The following is a 17,294-nucleotide window of genomic DNA, read 5'->3' on the forward strand; positions in this document are numbered from 1 at the left end:
ATAGCTATGACTGACTTACTATTGTACGTTTTATCTGTACTTTGAGAACAGTTTCAGTTACTTTATCAACAAATTTTATTGGTAACGTCAGAAGAACTCGGGAAGTAATCACTAAAAACAGACTGTAGGAAGTTCAATAATTTTATCCTTCTCTCATTGGTTCTCAAAACCAAGTCGTTGCCAAAATTAAAGAAGAAGAAGAAGAGTCCTCAAAAACATACTATTGTACAAACATTTTTCTTAGCTAGTTCATTCACCGTCCCAATCTCTCGTAACTATTTCATCTGTCCCATCATACACTGAAATCGTCAATCATAAAAAAACCAGTAAAATAATTATCACCAAAATCGTCCAAATAGAGTACCGTCGACATATTAAACAGCGCACTCCAAATGAACGTGCGATAATTTATAGCGCGTGCCCCCGTGTGTATTAGCTGTATCCGACTAATGCCGGCTTTCGATATTCGGCGCCCGCCGCGATGCCGTATTTACGAGCATCGGGTCGCATTAGACTGTCCACCCGTAGGTAAATTAGCACAGATGCTCCACTGTTACAGTGATTCATTCCAAATTGGCCTTTCAGCCAACAAAAAACGACCCTGCGGTACTATCTAGAAATTGGCTAAGCTTTTAAAACAGTTCGCTTCCCTTTACAGTTCCGAATAGTTTTACGGCTTAATTGAGCAGTAAGGCGGTAGTTTAATTACTTGAAGTTGAAGCTAAGTTTAAATTGCTTGATGTTTTATTAATAGACCAACATTTGCCTATCAGATAGGAAAAGAAAATTATCCGGTGCAACAAAAACAAAGGCATTTTTGCTATAAAATTTGTCACACGCCAAAAGATAACGTCCGTTCATAAGCGAAACAAACTGCTTCCACTTCTGCCCGTAAATTTCCTGCATTGCAACAGCAATAAACAAATCGAATTTGCAATTAAACATCGTGTAATGGTGTTAAGGCGTTGCCACATCGTGGTAGCGGCAACGCCTCGATGGCTATCTGCGGAAGGGCCGCCTCTACGCGTGCTAGACTACCAGATAAAGTGGCATAGCCAGCGAAATTTTATGACTTATGCAGTGCTAAGTGGACGATTTGAATCGGCCGAGTAATAGCTATAATTGAACCGATAATTGAAGGGTCGTTTTCAATTCGTGCAGTCGTATCGAGCGAACGGATTTTAATCGACTTTTTGTAGAAACAATTGGCGTTCGTGAGACGTGTCATTATGTGCAGCGAGGTATCGATATTTTTAGGTTTTCTCATCGTAAAAAAGTAATTTTTGGAATAAAACTTGCCGCCTGTAAACATTCAATCACAGCATCACCTCATAAATGCAGTTTAACAACACATTGCGGATGTAGCTTATTTTTAATGAACTGCAAATGATAGTCGGTGCTGCGTACACCAATAATGAACTGGGGAAATTACCTTTAGTATAAATAATCGTTGCCAAAGGGTGGCATCGATGCGCCGCCACTGCAAATCAGGCCTCCCCCACCCCGGCCCACCGCGGGCTGTCGACGATAAATAAAATTCACGTTTTAACAATAAAATGCATTTTCCGCAAATGCTCCCGGTGAATTATTGTCCGGGCTTTACGAGCTTAAAATTATATGGGCACGTGAAATTTTCGATCTCGATAATACACGACCGGGGCGTTGGCAACACTATTTTCCGACTATACGATTTTTAAATTACCGTCCTCTGATTGATTTAACATCAACTCACTAATTAACTTATACGCAGAATTTACAATAATGACAGCATTGTGATGTACGAGTATAGCGTAGCATCGGAAATGCGCAGATGAGCGTTAAGGGAAAACAAGGTACCTACATAATTCCTCGCCCACATAGAGGGTGGTCTAAATGCATTTCTCCGTTCATCGCAAACTAAAACCCTAAGCCATAACTCCCTAAAAATAGCACGTCACGTACGAACCCCAAAAAATGCGTATAAAACATTTCCCGGAGGAAAAAAAACAATGTTTTATTCGCAACAAAAATAGATCACGCGACCGCTTGATGGAGAACCAATAGCGGGCGCCCTCGGGCACAGATGGCGACACTGGCGCGGAGATAGCAAAAATATGAATTGTGGCATTCGATATTTGTCACTTGAATTACAACTCCCGACGGACACCCGGAATGGCCGAATTGCTACTCGCACCTCGTTTGCCGAATGATCTATTTTTTTCCCACTGAATTTTGGCCAGTGACAGCGTGTTTTCGTACGATCGTACGATAGCGAGGCAGTTCTGCTTCTGCTGACTAATACCACGTGAGCGCCACGGAAATAGAATAGACAATGTTTGTGTTCTAAATTTTAATTTGAATATTTTTGGAACGTTTACAAACGTTTATTTCACTGAGATGACACGGTAGAAAGATTTCTTACCCCTTGCCTTGACTGAGTGGAGATTTTCTTTGGAAAAAAATTAAGGATACCGATGGACGCCACTCTCTCTGTTTACCAATATTTTTATTTACGAAGATAATTATAACAGATTTAATCTGTCCACGTTAATATGAATGAAAATCATCCCTCGCAAATCCTCACAACCTGCCACCGTTCGGGGGCAATAAGTAAACAGAACTCGTAATAACGGCCAGTCACGCCAAGGAAACCAATTTGGAAGGTATTTGTAAACGTCAAATATGTTTGTGCGCACCTATTTATTGCGAGCATCCCTCACGTACGAGTAAATAACGGAGACACTGCGATAAAGTGAAAAGAGATACCCAAACTACCAGAAGATTTACGCCTTAAGTCGCAAAACTAAACAGCCGATACTAAACTCTCAGGTGACGATACAAAGCTGATTTTCGATTGAGGATTTCAACCATTAAGCTCTTCACAGATAAGGCGGGTGCGTATACAAGTGGAAAACTCGGTGCGCCACGTGCGAATGATTCATTGCCGTCCCTTAATTAAAGAAGATTTTAATTGTATCGGATGTCTGTGTAAGCGAAAATAATGCACTCCAAAATTGGGGCTGGGATTCGGAAATTTATTTTTGTTAGTCACCCGATATATTGCTTTGCGTGTTTAGGTAATTCTTTGAACGAGTAGGCCGTAAAAACGATGTCCATTTTAGCTGGACGTCTTATTAATAAAATGGCAAAAACATAGAACAGAGCATAATTAATTATTATAATCAAGGTACACTTAAAACTCTTCATGAAAACGGCTAATAATCTTATAAAAGATCCAAACTGTACCTAACTGAAGCAACAACAGACTTCGTCTAACAAAATTTAAAACACCCTTAAACCAGTAAATTCATTTCACAGCTGCCGCCAACTAAAATATCTTTCTTAATTACAAAAGCCTTTGTTGAACGTATCTGATCTATGTAAGTCGGGGCGAATGTTTTAAATAGCGGCCCAACAAATAGGTTCCGGTTGGGCGAAATAAGCAAAACTCCTTAATGAAATAGGGTAACAGGAGCATTGTAAAATACAATGCAATTAAAACAAATCTAAACTTTAAAATCGACCGAATTAAAGGTAATTACAGTACCGAAGTCAAGTCCGAGGGGAAGTAGGGAAAATCGTCGATCAACGAAATAAAATTAAGCTGCGATAAATTAGGGAAATTTAAATTTGGAGTTATAAATCAGGGGCAATTCAGCAATCCGGAGTTCGAAATTCGAATATTCCGACCGAAACTGATGACGGAAGGAGTGTAACGATCCTGTAAAGCTTCGAGCGTACTTCATTTGGCGAACAATGGAGAGGCTCGGGCCCGGCCCCGCAGCGACACTGGATAAATTGAGTTGGGCCTTAACTCGCGCCCGCCCGCGGAAAATTGGGGAAAATCGATTTAAATATCTTGAATGTGACGGCTTATCTTGATCGTAGGAGTTAACTCGTACGCATACCCATTGTGTAGCGTTTGCGTTAAAATCTCCCATTTGAAAATTTATTTTTTGCCCAGTAATAGAGCTCTACTTTTTATGCCACCTCTTTATTTAGTAGCTGTTACTCGGAGGCTGATGAAATTTTAATTAAAATACTTTCGTTAAATTGCCTATATGCGAACTTAATCAAAGCACATAACACACTAAGCGGCTACATGTAATCAAGAAATGCCAATTAAGAAGTGTGGACCCAGAGCTCTTATTGGAGAGATCTAGATAGGGCCGCGCGGGCTGGACTGTCTCGCGATGAATCTGGCTTTGCACGCAAGCAGGCAAGCCTTGGAAAATATTTGTTAAATATTCTCAATGAGAAATAAATCTCCGCTCATTTTCTAAGCCCCGAAGACTCCAGAGAAAGGTAAGCTACTTTACTCAATCTAATAGAATCGCCTCAGATTGCTTTCCGATATATACTGTTTGATTTTTCCCCTCGTGTCGAGATTTGGTGCGTTTACCCAAAAGAGGCGTGTACCGGTTGATGGTAATGGCCGGTAGGGTCGCTGGGTACATAATCTCTCTAATTAACAATTTGCTCTACAGTCTATGAGGTGCCAGTTGATTAGTTTACGGTTTCACTTCCCTTTTGTTTTTTGTTTCCCTTTGCCTCAGGTAAAATTATTTTGCCCTTAATAAAGAAGTATTCCAAACATTTATTTCAATAACACCAATAGTAGGTAAAGATCTTAATAATAAGGCAGATGTTGCATTGAAAATACACAATAATGACAAAAAATTCACCAAAGAAATCAATGTAGAGTAAAAAGAGACTAAATCTTCGGTGCCAAATTTTGCAAACATAAAATAACACGGCAATTTAACTGTGCACCGAGTTTATTGGATTGATCATGCGCAAATATTTATTGATAGGGTCGCAACGCAACAAGATAGGGTCAGAATTTATTGAAAACCAAGAACAGTGGGAGATACATAGGTAACTTACATAAATTGGTATCAGCAGCAATCAGACAAATTGGCTCCATCGAAACCCCTCTAACCGAATTAATCTAATACGTAGGTTTTCTTAGCGAATCCACTTAGATGGAGAAATGTGGGGACAAAGATTGAATCGCATGGGAATTATTTATGGTATTGCCTAGCGACGACCTGTCTACTCCTATTTCCTAAACGTGTATCTACTAACATAGATAACTTTGTATTTGCATCGTCAAGAGATATCTGTACGGAAACAATTTTAGAATTATATTATTGCCAGATTATGAAAAAATATTCTTGAAGGAAAAGGCGCTTTACATCACCCCTAAANCTCCTAAACATGTGCTTACTACGTACGTGAATAAATATCCAGCAAATCCACCTTTAAATAAACAGTATGGGGGAATAACGTTTTTTCCTCATTCCAAGTAAACGATGCTTGAGATATTTATTAGGGGATGAATCCAGTTTTTAGATATCGGCGCCCTTTTCTGTCTCACTTCTTCACAAATGAATAACATTGCATTAACAATGCAGTTTCCGTATGAATGCCACGGAACTTTTCTTTAAAGATTGTTTGGGGAATGTAAATGGATCAACATTGCCAGTTCTCCCCTTTCGGTATCATTAATTACATCTGTTCAAGACGTTTAAATCCGACTTCTGGCGGAAAAACTGATTATCTAATTAGAAGAAAGCCTCTGGAAGTATGTAACTGCGGGCTAATCACAAATTAATGAGAGCTTGTAGCAGGGTGTCGTGGTGCGATGATAATTCCGCCGCCGCCCTGCTGCGCTAAGAACCTCATCAATTATGGTGAAGCCTCCCTCTTGGGCCTCGAAGGTCGAACTCCCTTGGTAATCTAGCCTCTTTACAGGACATAGTAGCACAGTCACTGAACTTTAATATCGTATATTTAGTTTGAAATTCCAACGTGATCTCCACAAAACTGTGATCCTAAACGCTTTATTTTTATCAATTCAAATCTTTAACTCAACACACACCTGTTACTAAAATAACTATAACATTTTTAGAACCAATGCGGTAGGTAGTAAATTATAGTCTTCAGATAAAAATGAAAGCAACTAATAACTTTCGGATTCAATAGCAACCATAATAGTGTAAGCGTCTGCGCGTCGTCTGAGTCAGATCCAAAAAGAACAGTAATAGATTTTAGAAGTAGTCAATTACACTTAGTAATTTATTAGTTCATGCGTCATCTATATTGACGACTAGTTTTTCACACCTTATCTACACTCAACATCAAATAAATCGCACCTCCCGCAACAAGCACTTTCAAACGTATGCATCCCCACTTCCCACCAATATTGGCACCATTAAAAGCCTAGTTCTAAACTTCATTTCATTAAAGGAAAGGTTTTTACCCCAGAAATGTGTCTTTAGAAGGATCCAGAGTGTCTTCTTCAAAAAATAAGCTATTACGCTTGAGCCAACTTTTATGGCTATAAAACTATTAAGTTGGGATTAATCGGTATCCATCTGTTAAAGAGAACACGTGTGATCATTATTTGGTTTTATAACCATAAAATTTGGTCTAATTGATCCCAGAGGTGAGCCCAAAGTGAGGTCTCTTTTTAAGTCACATTTATGGTATATGATAATCATTTATTTAGAAATTAAATATGTTTTTCTTTAAGGATATTTATTGGGCTTTCAAATAACACCAATATTGTTGGGGTACCATGCTTGTGTCAGAAGAAAATCTTTAAAATTCGCGTCGCGGAAGGTGCGGTTTATTTGATGTTGAGTGTAATATAAATATGCAGTTATTTGCATAATCTTTGACGTTTTACCAAGGTAGGATATAAAAGTTTCAAACACTCTACTGGGAAACTATTGATTATGAATCTAAAATATTCCAGTATCTTCCTATATTAACAACTGTATCGTCACCAAACATCCTCTCCAAAACCGCAGTTGATTTGTTGTTCCGTCCTTCCAAGAGTTACTATCTTCGTGTTCAAAACATTTGGACGCACCATATGGTCCGGGGTTCTCACCCAACTTTGTTAAAATAGAACAATTTATCGGCTACAGTTCCCTTTGGCAACACCGAAGTTCATTACTTGGGCATACTTGAAATTATTACAGCAAGTTATAGTGGCTGACTTAGAAATTACGGAGGAGTATTTACAGAACAGAACATCTAAAATGTTACCCTGAATTTTTATGGGGCAATACGGGACCATACAAAATACGAATACAAATCACAACACAAAGGGTAATAAATCTGAGCTATTAATCCAAATTTTTGTAAAGATGGTACACAAAATAAAAGGGATCCAAAACCGCGTCATTTTTTTGTTGATGAAGTGCTAGATTAGGCAGTTACGTCATAACACGGCAAGCGTCTCGAATAAAAACAACAGGTTTATTTAGCAGTCTACAATTTGAATGGGATCACCCTAAACGGGGCTCTTGTTGTTATGCCATGAATATAAATCGTGATAAATTCCTCGCGGGAGGAGGAGGGAGGGCCGATACGGCGGCCTCAAGGGCTTTTTTCTTAAAAATAACTTTTGTCAGAGCAATTCGGAGGAGCCACGAGATTAATGGAAAGGTGGTGTCACCCCAGTAATTAGTTTTTAACTAGTTGTGATAAGGGTTCGCGGTGGTTTACGCGCCGTAATAGGTTCAGATTAAACCTTTAAAGTATAACTTGAATTTACAGTTTGTGATTTAGTGAAAACAAACAGACATGCTAAACTAAAATTCCTTGGAAACAAAAGAGTCCCAGCAATTGTTCCTTAGTGTCACAATATTTTTATTGTTTCCATATTTCGCGCGTTTGCGGCCCGTCATATCGTACGAGCGAGCATGATTTACGTCTTCCAGAAGCAAAAAATAAGAAAGTTCTTCCACGAAACTTCTTTTATTCTCGGAGAAAGTTGCGTAAAAAACTGGAGGCGCTTAGAAAAAAGCAATTTTCTAGCTCAGGTGTGTGAGATGTTCTTTATCTAACTTTGCATCCGAACCGCTTTGTTTATGGCGGCATATTTTTACGAAGTTTTGAACATTTTATTACGTTGTACCGTGAACTCGTTCTTTTGTAGCATTTAAAAGCCACCGTTCATAGAACAATAGTTGTTTTGTAAACTACCTTTGTTAAGAAAAAACTAAATCGCTACCTGTTGTACTCATAAAAGATGTCATATTTTTGTGCAATTGTCAACCGTTATTCATTGTTTAAAACTAAAGTGAATTGGGGCAGCGTCAAAAGTGGTCTAAATAATAAGCCAGAGAAAACCACATCTCCCTTTTAATGGACACGGGAAATATAATTTGAAATACTCTTTATAGCTACCATAATGTAGCCAAGTGGGCCAAAAAATGGTTGTCACCGTCTGGCGTAGTACATTAGCATGAAGGGTGTGAGGCGCCGAGGAGGCTTTATCAGGAGGGCCTTTCCTCTGGGAGGGCCAAATAATGCGATATTACTCGTTTGTGCGAGGCCCTATTTATCTATTAAAAAACGCAAGATTTACGAGTGAGTATAGGAAAGTTGAGGAAGTTTTTATGTTGTTGGAGCGAGCCCCGAGCTAATATAAGAGATTGATGCGTGTTATTTCGCCCGTTCTTCGTTGTATCTTTGAATACATTTTGCTTTGATACGAATATTGAAATTTATCTTTATAAAAACCNTACTTAAAAACCATGTTCAGTTAGTTAATAAATGTAATATCAATGATATGTTTTCTATTAAACAGAAGGTGTGAATGTAACATTATTAAACTTTAATGAAAGCTTTTAAATGAAATCTGTTTATTTTCACGCCAGTTAATACAATGAACATTTTGTACATAATACAAAGTTTCAAGAAAGTTTAATTAAAACAATTTCTAAGTGCATATTAGGCAAGATATTGATGACCTTTTCGATCATACACTTACAATATAATTCAAAGGAATTGCTGCGCTACGTTCGGTTGTAGAGTAAGTAAGTTGCAATCTTGCAATATCTCTACCTCGTAACAAAATTTACAATATCCGACTGTTTTCCAGGTTCTATTAAATTTTAGTTCATATTTAAATAGAACCACTTTACTAACTTTGATTTAAGAATATGAAATTGTTAATAATCACAGTCACACTATACTTATTACTGTTAAGTTTCCCATTAAATAAAATATTAAAATTAATAAAATAACCCGCAGCCTTATCTGTAGGTAACTTCTCAGATACTAATTACAAAAGGCTGAGTTGTACCACCTAATTTTGACAGTAACCTTAACGATAACCGGTGTTTTTGTATGGCGTTAGACAGACTTTTGACGTTTGTCAAAGTTAAAGTAAGATTTCAACCCAGCCATAACGGTTTATGTAAAATACAAACAAAATTGTCGTGTCGCTGCGTCGTATCATTAAATCGTATCGGATCGTGTAAACACTTACGTCGGGCATATGCGCGTCGTGACTCTCGTGACTGCGCCAGATCTGACAACTGTTGGGTAATACGTCTTTATGTTCCGAACTGACTGGTTTTTAATAGAATAGATAGCTAAAACGAACGTCTAAGCGACATTATAGTACAATATACATATAGCGGATGTTTACGATAAGTTGAGTTTGAGTAGGTACGGCTCAATCTTGTTTCGAAATAAAGGTTAGACCTTGATTAAGGAATTCGGATAAACAAATCGATCAAAAACAACACATCGTTGTGAAAAAGTTACGTTTTTTGTTTTTATTTTATTATGTAAATACGAGGTTTTTCAATATTTATGCAATAAATTACATAGAGATCAAATGTTTACCTAAATAAAGTAAACACATTAGGTACTAATATCCATTTAACAAGGACTCTACATAAATTAAATGCTTGAAGATATTATGTAGAGTTCCAACTTCTATAAAGAGCTTGTAGAGACTGAAAATAATAATAATGGACTTTAAAAAAGCTCTAATGGAATCAGAAATAACCTAATTAAATGAACATACGAGTAAAATAAATGTCTTGTTAAAAATCAGAAGTGTCATGTTATTATTTAAATAACAACATGCTTTTACACGATTCACATCATACAGTATATTCGCTTTTGTTTAGAACTGTCGAAACAATTGACTGCAGCCCAAACCCAAACTGTAGCACGCCCCAGTCAAACGCTATACAAGTATTTGTATGTAAGTGATGCATGTTTATTATCAAGAGAATATTGGCTCGGAACATAGTGCTAAATTCGCGCTGGACACACGATACTGTGGTATTATCTGCTATTATTTGTCATTGGCGCACAATGAAACAGAGCGGAGCCGAATAAGGCCATCTCACTCCATTATCAGCCAATTATAATTGTGGAATGTTAGAAAAATGGGAGGGAAATTGAAGGGTTCGGAATTTCGGAATAATGAGCAGGGGTGTAGTTCTCGACAAAATATTGTGAGTGTAATTTTTAGACGTCAATTAGCGTGAAAATAGAGCAGCCATTTTGGAATAATTTATTGGAACAAAATAAATAGGTAGGTATTTCAATTTTTAGAAGGAAAAAAGGACGTCATGTTTGTCCTTATAAAACAACTTTTAGGTTTATTCAGGAGTGACAAGGACAATGTGTTGTATGTCTAAAGTTTATGCACATTTTAAAAATCTGAATTTATTATAGTCCAACGATTAATCATTTCAAAATAGCCGCATAAAAAGAATAAAACTCTACCATAAAGTATGATTTTGACGGGCATTGGACAGTCGCCAATACCTACAGAATCTGTAAGAACTAAGTTTGAACATAGGTCAAATTAGATACTGGCCCAAATGATGAACAATACTAAGTAGATAAGCTGGTTGGAAAATTAACTTTAAGATTTATTATCTTTTGGAAACTATAGAACTTGTACCATAGAAAATTCACATTGGGGGAAAGCGCAGCGTGCGTCATCAAAGGGACTCTAGCTGGTGTATTAAGTCGGAGTCTCTATGACGTGTAACTTGAATATATCTCAAGATGCACACACTCGAATAGATGACTAATTGGCTATACAAACAAAATGTAAAAATACCCAGCCCAAAACAAATTGTTACACTTTCCAGACACAAGCAAAAATGTATACTGCACAGCAGTGCAGCTGAATTCACGATGGTGAACTTCATTAAAGCACAGTAACGGGCGCAGGCCTAATTGGCGCACGACTAACAACCTCAAACTGGAGGAAACCAGAAACGTTACTAAATCTCTAAACATTCCAATTCCGAAGTAACACCTCATGAATATATGCAACGCTCATCAGGGTATGCGGGCCAGGCTGGTGACGGACGAACCGCCAGGGCGCGGTAGTGTTGCCAGTGAGGTAGCTAATAAATAATACTAGCTGAGTTAAGACCGCCCGGCGAGGAAGCGGGCCATGTTTACGGCACTACCCTCGCCGTATTGTGGCCACCTACGCTATACATTTTGCTTAGCAAATTGCTCAGTTTGCTCACGGTGTCTAATAACCCTTTAATGAAGGAGATTCCCCCATAAAATACAACGGAGCCAAGTAAATTATTACTTTTTACGGCGCTACCGTAATTAGAATGCTGCGTAGACTTACCAAAATAAAATTGTATTAAAAATAATACCTAAATATGTACCTGCAACAAATAACTCAACATTAATAACTAAACAAAAAAGCAAAAAAGAAACAATTTAAAACATAATTTGGAGTGTAAAACTGTAGTAATAAATGAAACAATAGCAGTCGCAGCTGAAATAAATGGCCACCAATCAACAATGGCTTCACACGACAGTAATATGCCATTCAAATCTAATATAACGCTTCTAATAACATAATAGTAGTTAATTATCACATTTAAATAATGATACGCAAATGAATGCCGCGGACAGCACGCGACTGGCCCATTCACAAAACTTAGAACCGTCAGTTTATAGCTCATTTAAATACAATCTAGATACCTATCAACGCTAAGAAAATCGTTGTTATGCAATGACTAGCATTCTATTGCATAGTACTCTAAGCACTTAATTCAGAGCTCTATTGAAATAATGGCTATGGCAGCTTAAATGGATGTATACTCAGACGTCATTTGAGCCTGCCTATTTATAATGATCCAGGTCAAAACAATCTCAATTTAGCATAGCTATTTTTAGAATTAATAAAATATTTATTTGATCCGACCAACGGCTTATGTTATGTAAGTTAATATGCGTTGAGTTTTGGCCACTTAATTATAGGAGACAAGCATTTTTGCAAAAATTTCGCCATCGACCCCTGGTCTGACTGATCCATACATTTAAAACCAGTTTTAAGGTGATGCCGTATTAATAGTGCTGTCCACATCTTAAAATTTAAGGGATCGGTATCTGAATTTTAGATTTTTTAAATTTGATAAATCCGATCAATCGCAAACAGAAATATTTATCAGTAACTTTAAAAATGTTTTGTTTGCCCATTTTACGGCTACAACAACATATGAACATCACGCACACATAAAGTTCGAACTTTGGCACACTCCCATAAATCAAGGGGCGTTATGCGCCATGTTTCACGGGCCATCTCCATCCCTTTCCCTCTTGAGGGATTTATTGTGCATCTGTCTTTGTCTGGCGTTAAGCTGGTGCTCTCAGAGGCCGAGGGGTGGGGGCAGCTGTCTAGTCGTGACGTATTACTCGGCTGGCGTTCGGTCAGGTCAGTACGTTTTCGATTGCACCATAAAACTTGGGATTCCATATTAAAAATATACAACAAAAATATATTGGCCGCTGAACAATGCCAAACGAAAACGGATTCCCTGTTTTACTAGAAAAGGAATGTTAAAACCAAATTAGCAAGTTAAGAATCGACGACTAATGAAGTACCTGACGCGAATATCGATATCGACGTACTCGTAAGTGCTAATTACTTACCCACAGACCGCTCCATAATAATGTATGCCGAGTTGGTTCCCAATGCAAATCGCAAGTTCGATTCTAGAATAGACAATGCGAGCACAAGTTTATGGGACCACCCACACATCTTCGATGCAATGTGGTTTGTTTTAAGATAAAATTGCAGAATTGAGAAATTCTCAAACGTACACACGGAGCTATTGATCGTTATTATTAGTCTGTATAACAAACAATTAAATATCAATATGAACTACTTAAAATGCAGTAAGCAATTGATTTCATAGCCATTCATATGGAAAGAACCTCAAGAAAGATAAACAACAAATCAAATTCCTTTCCAAATAACTTTATGTGGTGTTGGAATTGATTAAAATTATTTAACACTTTGATCGGAATATAACTTGCTATGAATAATGCATCCGTGGATAACAAATAAGCACCTCTATCACGTGCTTAGAGTTCTAATAAGAATTACAGTTTGGACCGACCGACCGATTGTACTAAAATGTGTAATGGCTTAAATTTTAAAATTTCTAGTAGCCGGATAAACAGTGCATTGAACTCTATTTATAATTTGGTTTTTAAAGAATACTTTAATCAGTCGCCTGCTCTTTACGTGTGCATTAACTAAATTAGGTTTAAACAGAATTAATTATGCTACCATGGCCACCGCCTTCAACCGTCACGCATAGTCATGTTCTTATTTGTATCGACTAATTCGTTGGCCGTTAAAAGTATCGTGTCCTTGTTAGACACGTCATTGGTCGGCAATAAATATTGCGTTATCTCTCGATATCGACCGCGCGCCGCACTTCGCTCGCGACCTACCCCCGCCCTAATGAATTACACAATGAACTCTCATCTAAATACAGAAAAAAGCTTTTAAAGGCACATCAAAAATGCCCACAAAAGCCTACTAAGACAGGACTCCTTGATTTATATCGTTCCCTTTGTTAAATCACGTAATCTCCACGTGGAGCCGCGATATAAATGGAGGCAAATGAAAATAAATGTAGTTCCCTCATTCTGTTCTTGCCTATTTACATTGTGGGCGAGCATAAATCTGGTTGTGTTTAATCGTATTATATTTTTAAAATTACCTGTTAAATCACATTAGGACAGATAACGCATTGTCCGAGGCACAAAAAATGTTTGTCGGCCATCGCGGTTGAGATTTGTTGCCTTCAGGGTGGCATTTACATCATTGGTCTCCTAACATATTATGTGGTTCACGGCTCAGAATACATTAAACAGGTACAAAGCAAATATCGCCACATTTTTGGGCTCGTCGTGATAGAGCGTGTTTTTTTTCGTCAGTCGCTACGCGTGCCATTGAGTGTCTAAATCATTTTGGTATTGCTTGAGCGTGGGCAAGCATCGAATTTGAATTAATCATAATTTATGGCGCCGTGTTTCGGACTGCGATGTGGCGTCCATGGTGCCAGACCATTTTCGACGGTTTCCGGGTCTAGTAGGCCTATGTGATCACCATAATTTCATTCATGTATCTAAATTGATATCACTGTCGAAAAAATCATTCAACTCAAGCAAGCGCATTGTAAGTACAAGAAAAATATGCCTGCAAGCCTTTTAAGTAATCAAGAATATTAATGACTTCTATTATTAATTATATTATTCACTTGAGATAAATTGAACAGCAGCTCGTAATTTCAGCATGATTACTAAAGCTAAAAAATTCTTCAAATTAACATGTAGGCATGTAGCCTGATGTTCATTAGCCTAGAGTTAATTTTGCACAAGTTGGATCGAATATAACCCCATAGGCGCAGGTTACGCGCGTAATTTAAATGCATAACAGGCTTTACCTAACTACAAAATTACTATGAAATTGAGTTAACATAAATTATTTATATTAAACTCAATAACGTTTCTGCGGATGAAAAGTTAAATGGGTAATTGACTTTTTGTAAATCGTTAAGATGTTTAATCGCAATTTTATTGAGTAATTAGATTTTAATGGCTTTCTATTGAAATGCAAACCCCTACGGGGATTGTGCCTACTTTATTGTTAACATTGGTGTTTATTACCAGGTGGTTAATAAATAATAATGTTTTATTGATGGATAAACATTGATTTATATGAGTCATTTATCCACTTAAAGAACAAATAGTACTTTAGTTTACTACAGTTAAGGTATATGATACAGATAGTATAGTAATATGTACAGATAAGTCATGTTTGTCGAACAAACAATAAAACGATGAGGGCAGCGAAAAATAAAAATAATAATTAGTGATGTGACGTCCCCAGGCTCGAGGTGGCAGATCGAAACTCTCGCCTACATACGAGACATGCTAACGCAACAAGAAATAAGAGGTGAACAAAAAGAAATGGCTCGCAGCGATAATTCACCCACAGTTCGCTCCGAAGATGCTGATGCGGGGAACACGTGACAGCGCAGCGCTGGAACCGACTGCGGAATTTATTGGTAAAATTTTCTCAGATTTAGCACTTAAGTCCAGTTTAAAACTCCATTTGCTATCTTATAAGCCACAATTTTAAGGAAACTAAGCTATAATTAAGCAGGTAAGTATTTATTAATATAATAACTCCATCCATTTAATTTACCATCTTAGCTTTCAGTATTAACTTGCCTATTAATGCTTGAAATTTCTGTTCACCGTAATTATTTCCGCATATTGGTGCTATCAGTAAATTACATAACATTCCAATAACATTCAAACAAGAAAACCAATCAATATCTTAAGTCAAAGTTATATCATATACAATGTTATCTCTCGCATATGTAACAGTCATATCGAGCAATAAAGTTTGCAATAATAGCCGGGCCCATTTATTCAGTTTATCGATACGTGACGCAGCAATTAGCACATCACTAGCGCGCTTCGGGTGCGAGCCTACAAATCATACCGATAGCATCTTCTACAAATTTGAATCGGATCTTATTTATGATTTGCCTTTTTCACGGCTACGTTTTGGGGAAAACTCGAATATAAATCACTGATAAATGGTTATTGGGTTTCGTACCTAATTCTAACTTTGTTGCCGCCTACAAAATTTGAAAAGGTATACAGATAAATTCAGATTATAACAGTGATAATAAGAGTAACAAGCGCACGCGTATCCGATCAGAAAAGCTGCGAAAGAAAAATCGATTTAATGAGAAATTCCCACGGCATTTCATTATTCGTAACAACATCATAATCATAACAAAAGCATGTACAAACACCGTACTTGGTTTAACAGCAATCGCATAAACAAACCCAACAATAAAGCGAAATAAACGCTCGAGCACGCCATCCAATCGCACCTTGAATCGCACATAAAAGCCCATGAACCCCGGTCGAATTGAATACGTAGCGGCTTCAGAGAGCATCCGAATGTTGCATCGCCCACCGTACTCGGTCGGGTAGCCGACTACGAGAGCAGAGTTCGTTAGTGGCCATAAAATCGTTTACGAGCTGCCGAAGAGCCCTCTTCAATAAACGTGCCATAAAAGTTCGGTTATTCGACGCTAGATGGCGACAGTAGTGGCCGCTTGAAACCGTTGCAACGATTTTACTGCCATCTATGGAGCTTTTTAAGCATTTAAGGATGTCTGAGCGAGACGGCGCGACTGGCTGTTTCAGCCGCACCGCTACAAAGTTGGCTGCGTGCGACTACTGATAAGGTCAAGTGCGAGTCGAATTTTCGTGAGGAATATTTTTGTAGGAAGCTTTTGGCTAAACTTTTTTAGCTTTCGTAGCGTTGTGTAGTCTATAGTTATTCTGCTTTATGATTTGTGATAAAGTGTTTAAATTGGACTCTACTTGTTTCATTGCTTTATGTTCTAAATGTGCCTTGAGGGATTTAATGTAATATTCGTAACAACAAGTTTGAGTGAGTCATCGTCTTCGTCATCGATCTTTATACGGAGATTCCCAATACTTTTACTAGACAGGTTTTTTTTTTTTAGTCTGGTAGTTTATTACCAGATAGGTAATTAGAGATAAATGTAGATGTTGACTTTCTTAAATAGGTTTTTTTTTTTGGAGAGTGAGTGGAATAGTTTGTCGCTATTTTGTACGTGAGTCAATAATATTTACAAAAATGATGATGATGATGATGATGATGATAGTCATATACAATGTTTTATTTTATACATTTTTGTTTATATTTTTTTTTGTTTTTAATGTTACATATGTATTTTTTTTGTTTGTTTTTTTTTATTATTATTTTTTTTTCATTTTTTTTTTAGGTGTGACGGACAACATAAATTGATTAACAACGCATAAACTGCATTAATGATTAAATTAAAAGTACATAATACAAACGCTGGACCAGCGCGTGACACCCTGGAGACAGCAACCTTAAGGTAAAAGCTCAGATTTAAATTTCAAGGCGCGGGCGGGCGCAACCAGTGATGAACGGTTTCACGCGCATTACCCTAGGGTTGGCACTTGGTACGTATCACGAAAATATAAAAAAATACTGCAATTAAAGGGCCTGTTTTATTTGATAGAATCAGTCACTATTGGGAAGTTATTAGCTACCGTTACCAATATTTCATGTAGATGGTAGAGAGTAATATTGTAACAAGTCGGAAGATTTCAAACATATAATTTTCTTTTCG

General features: G+C 37.4%; 1 protein-coding gene across 2 annotated transcripts in view; it reads right to left on the minus strand.

Moving 5' to 3' along the window:
* The window catches only part of Ubx (ultrabithorax), a 156,952-nt gene that overhangs the window by 96,315 nt on the left and 43,343 nt on the right, over positions 1 to 17,294 (minus strand). Inside the window, exon 2 of one of the 2 annotated variants that reach the window (XM_028314750.1) lies at positions 11,433 to 11,444. The exons of the other annotated variant lie outside the window; for it this stretch is intronic. Coding sequence (XP_028170551.1) covers positions 11,433 to 11,444 — 12 coding nt within the window. The remainder of the gene's footprint in view (positions 1 to 11,432; positions 11,445 to 17,294) is intronic. 2 annotated transcript variants of the gene reach the window in all.

This window comes from Ostrinia furnacalis, unplaced genomic scaffold, assembly GCF_004193835.3.
Source record: "Ostrinia furnacalis isolate ACB-3 unplaced genomic scaffold, ASM419383v2 OfSCF4915, whole genome shotgun sequence".
Classification (NCBI taxonomy): domain Eukaryota; kingdom Metazoa; phylum Arthropoda; class Insecta; order Lepidoptera; family Crambidae; genus Ostrinia; species Ostrinia furnacalis.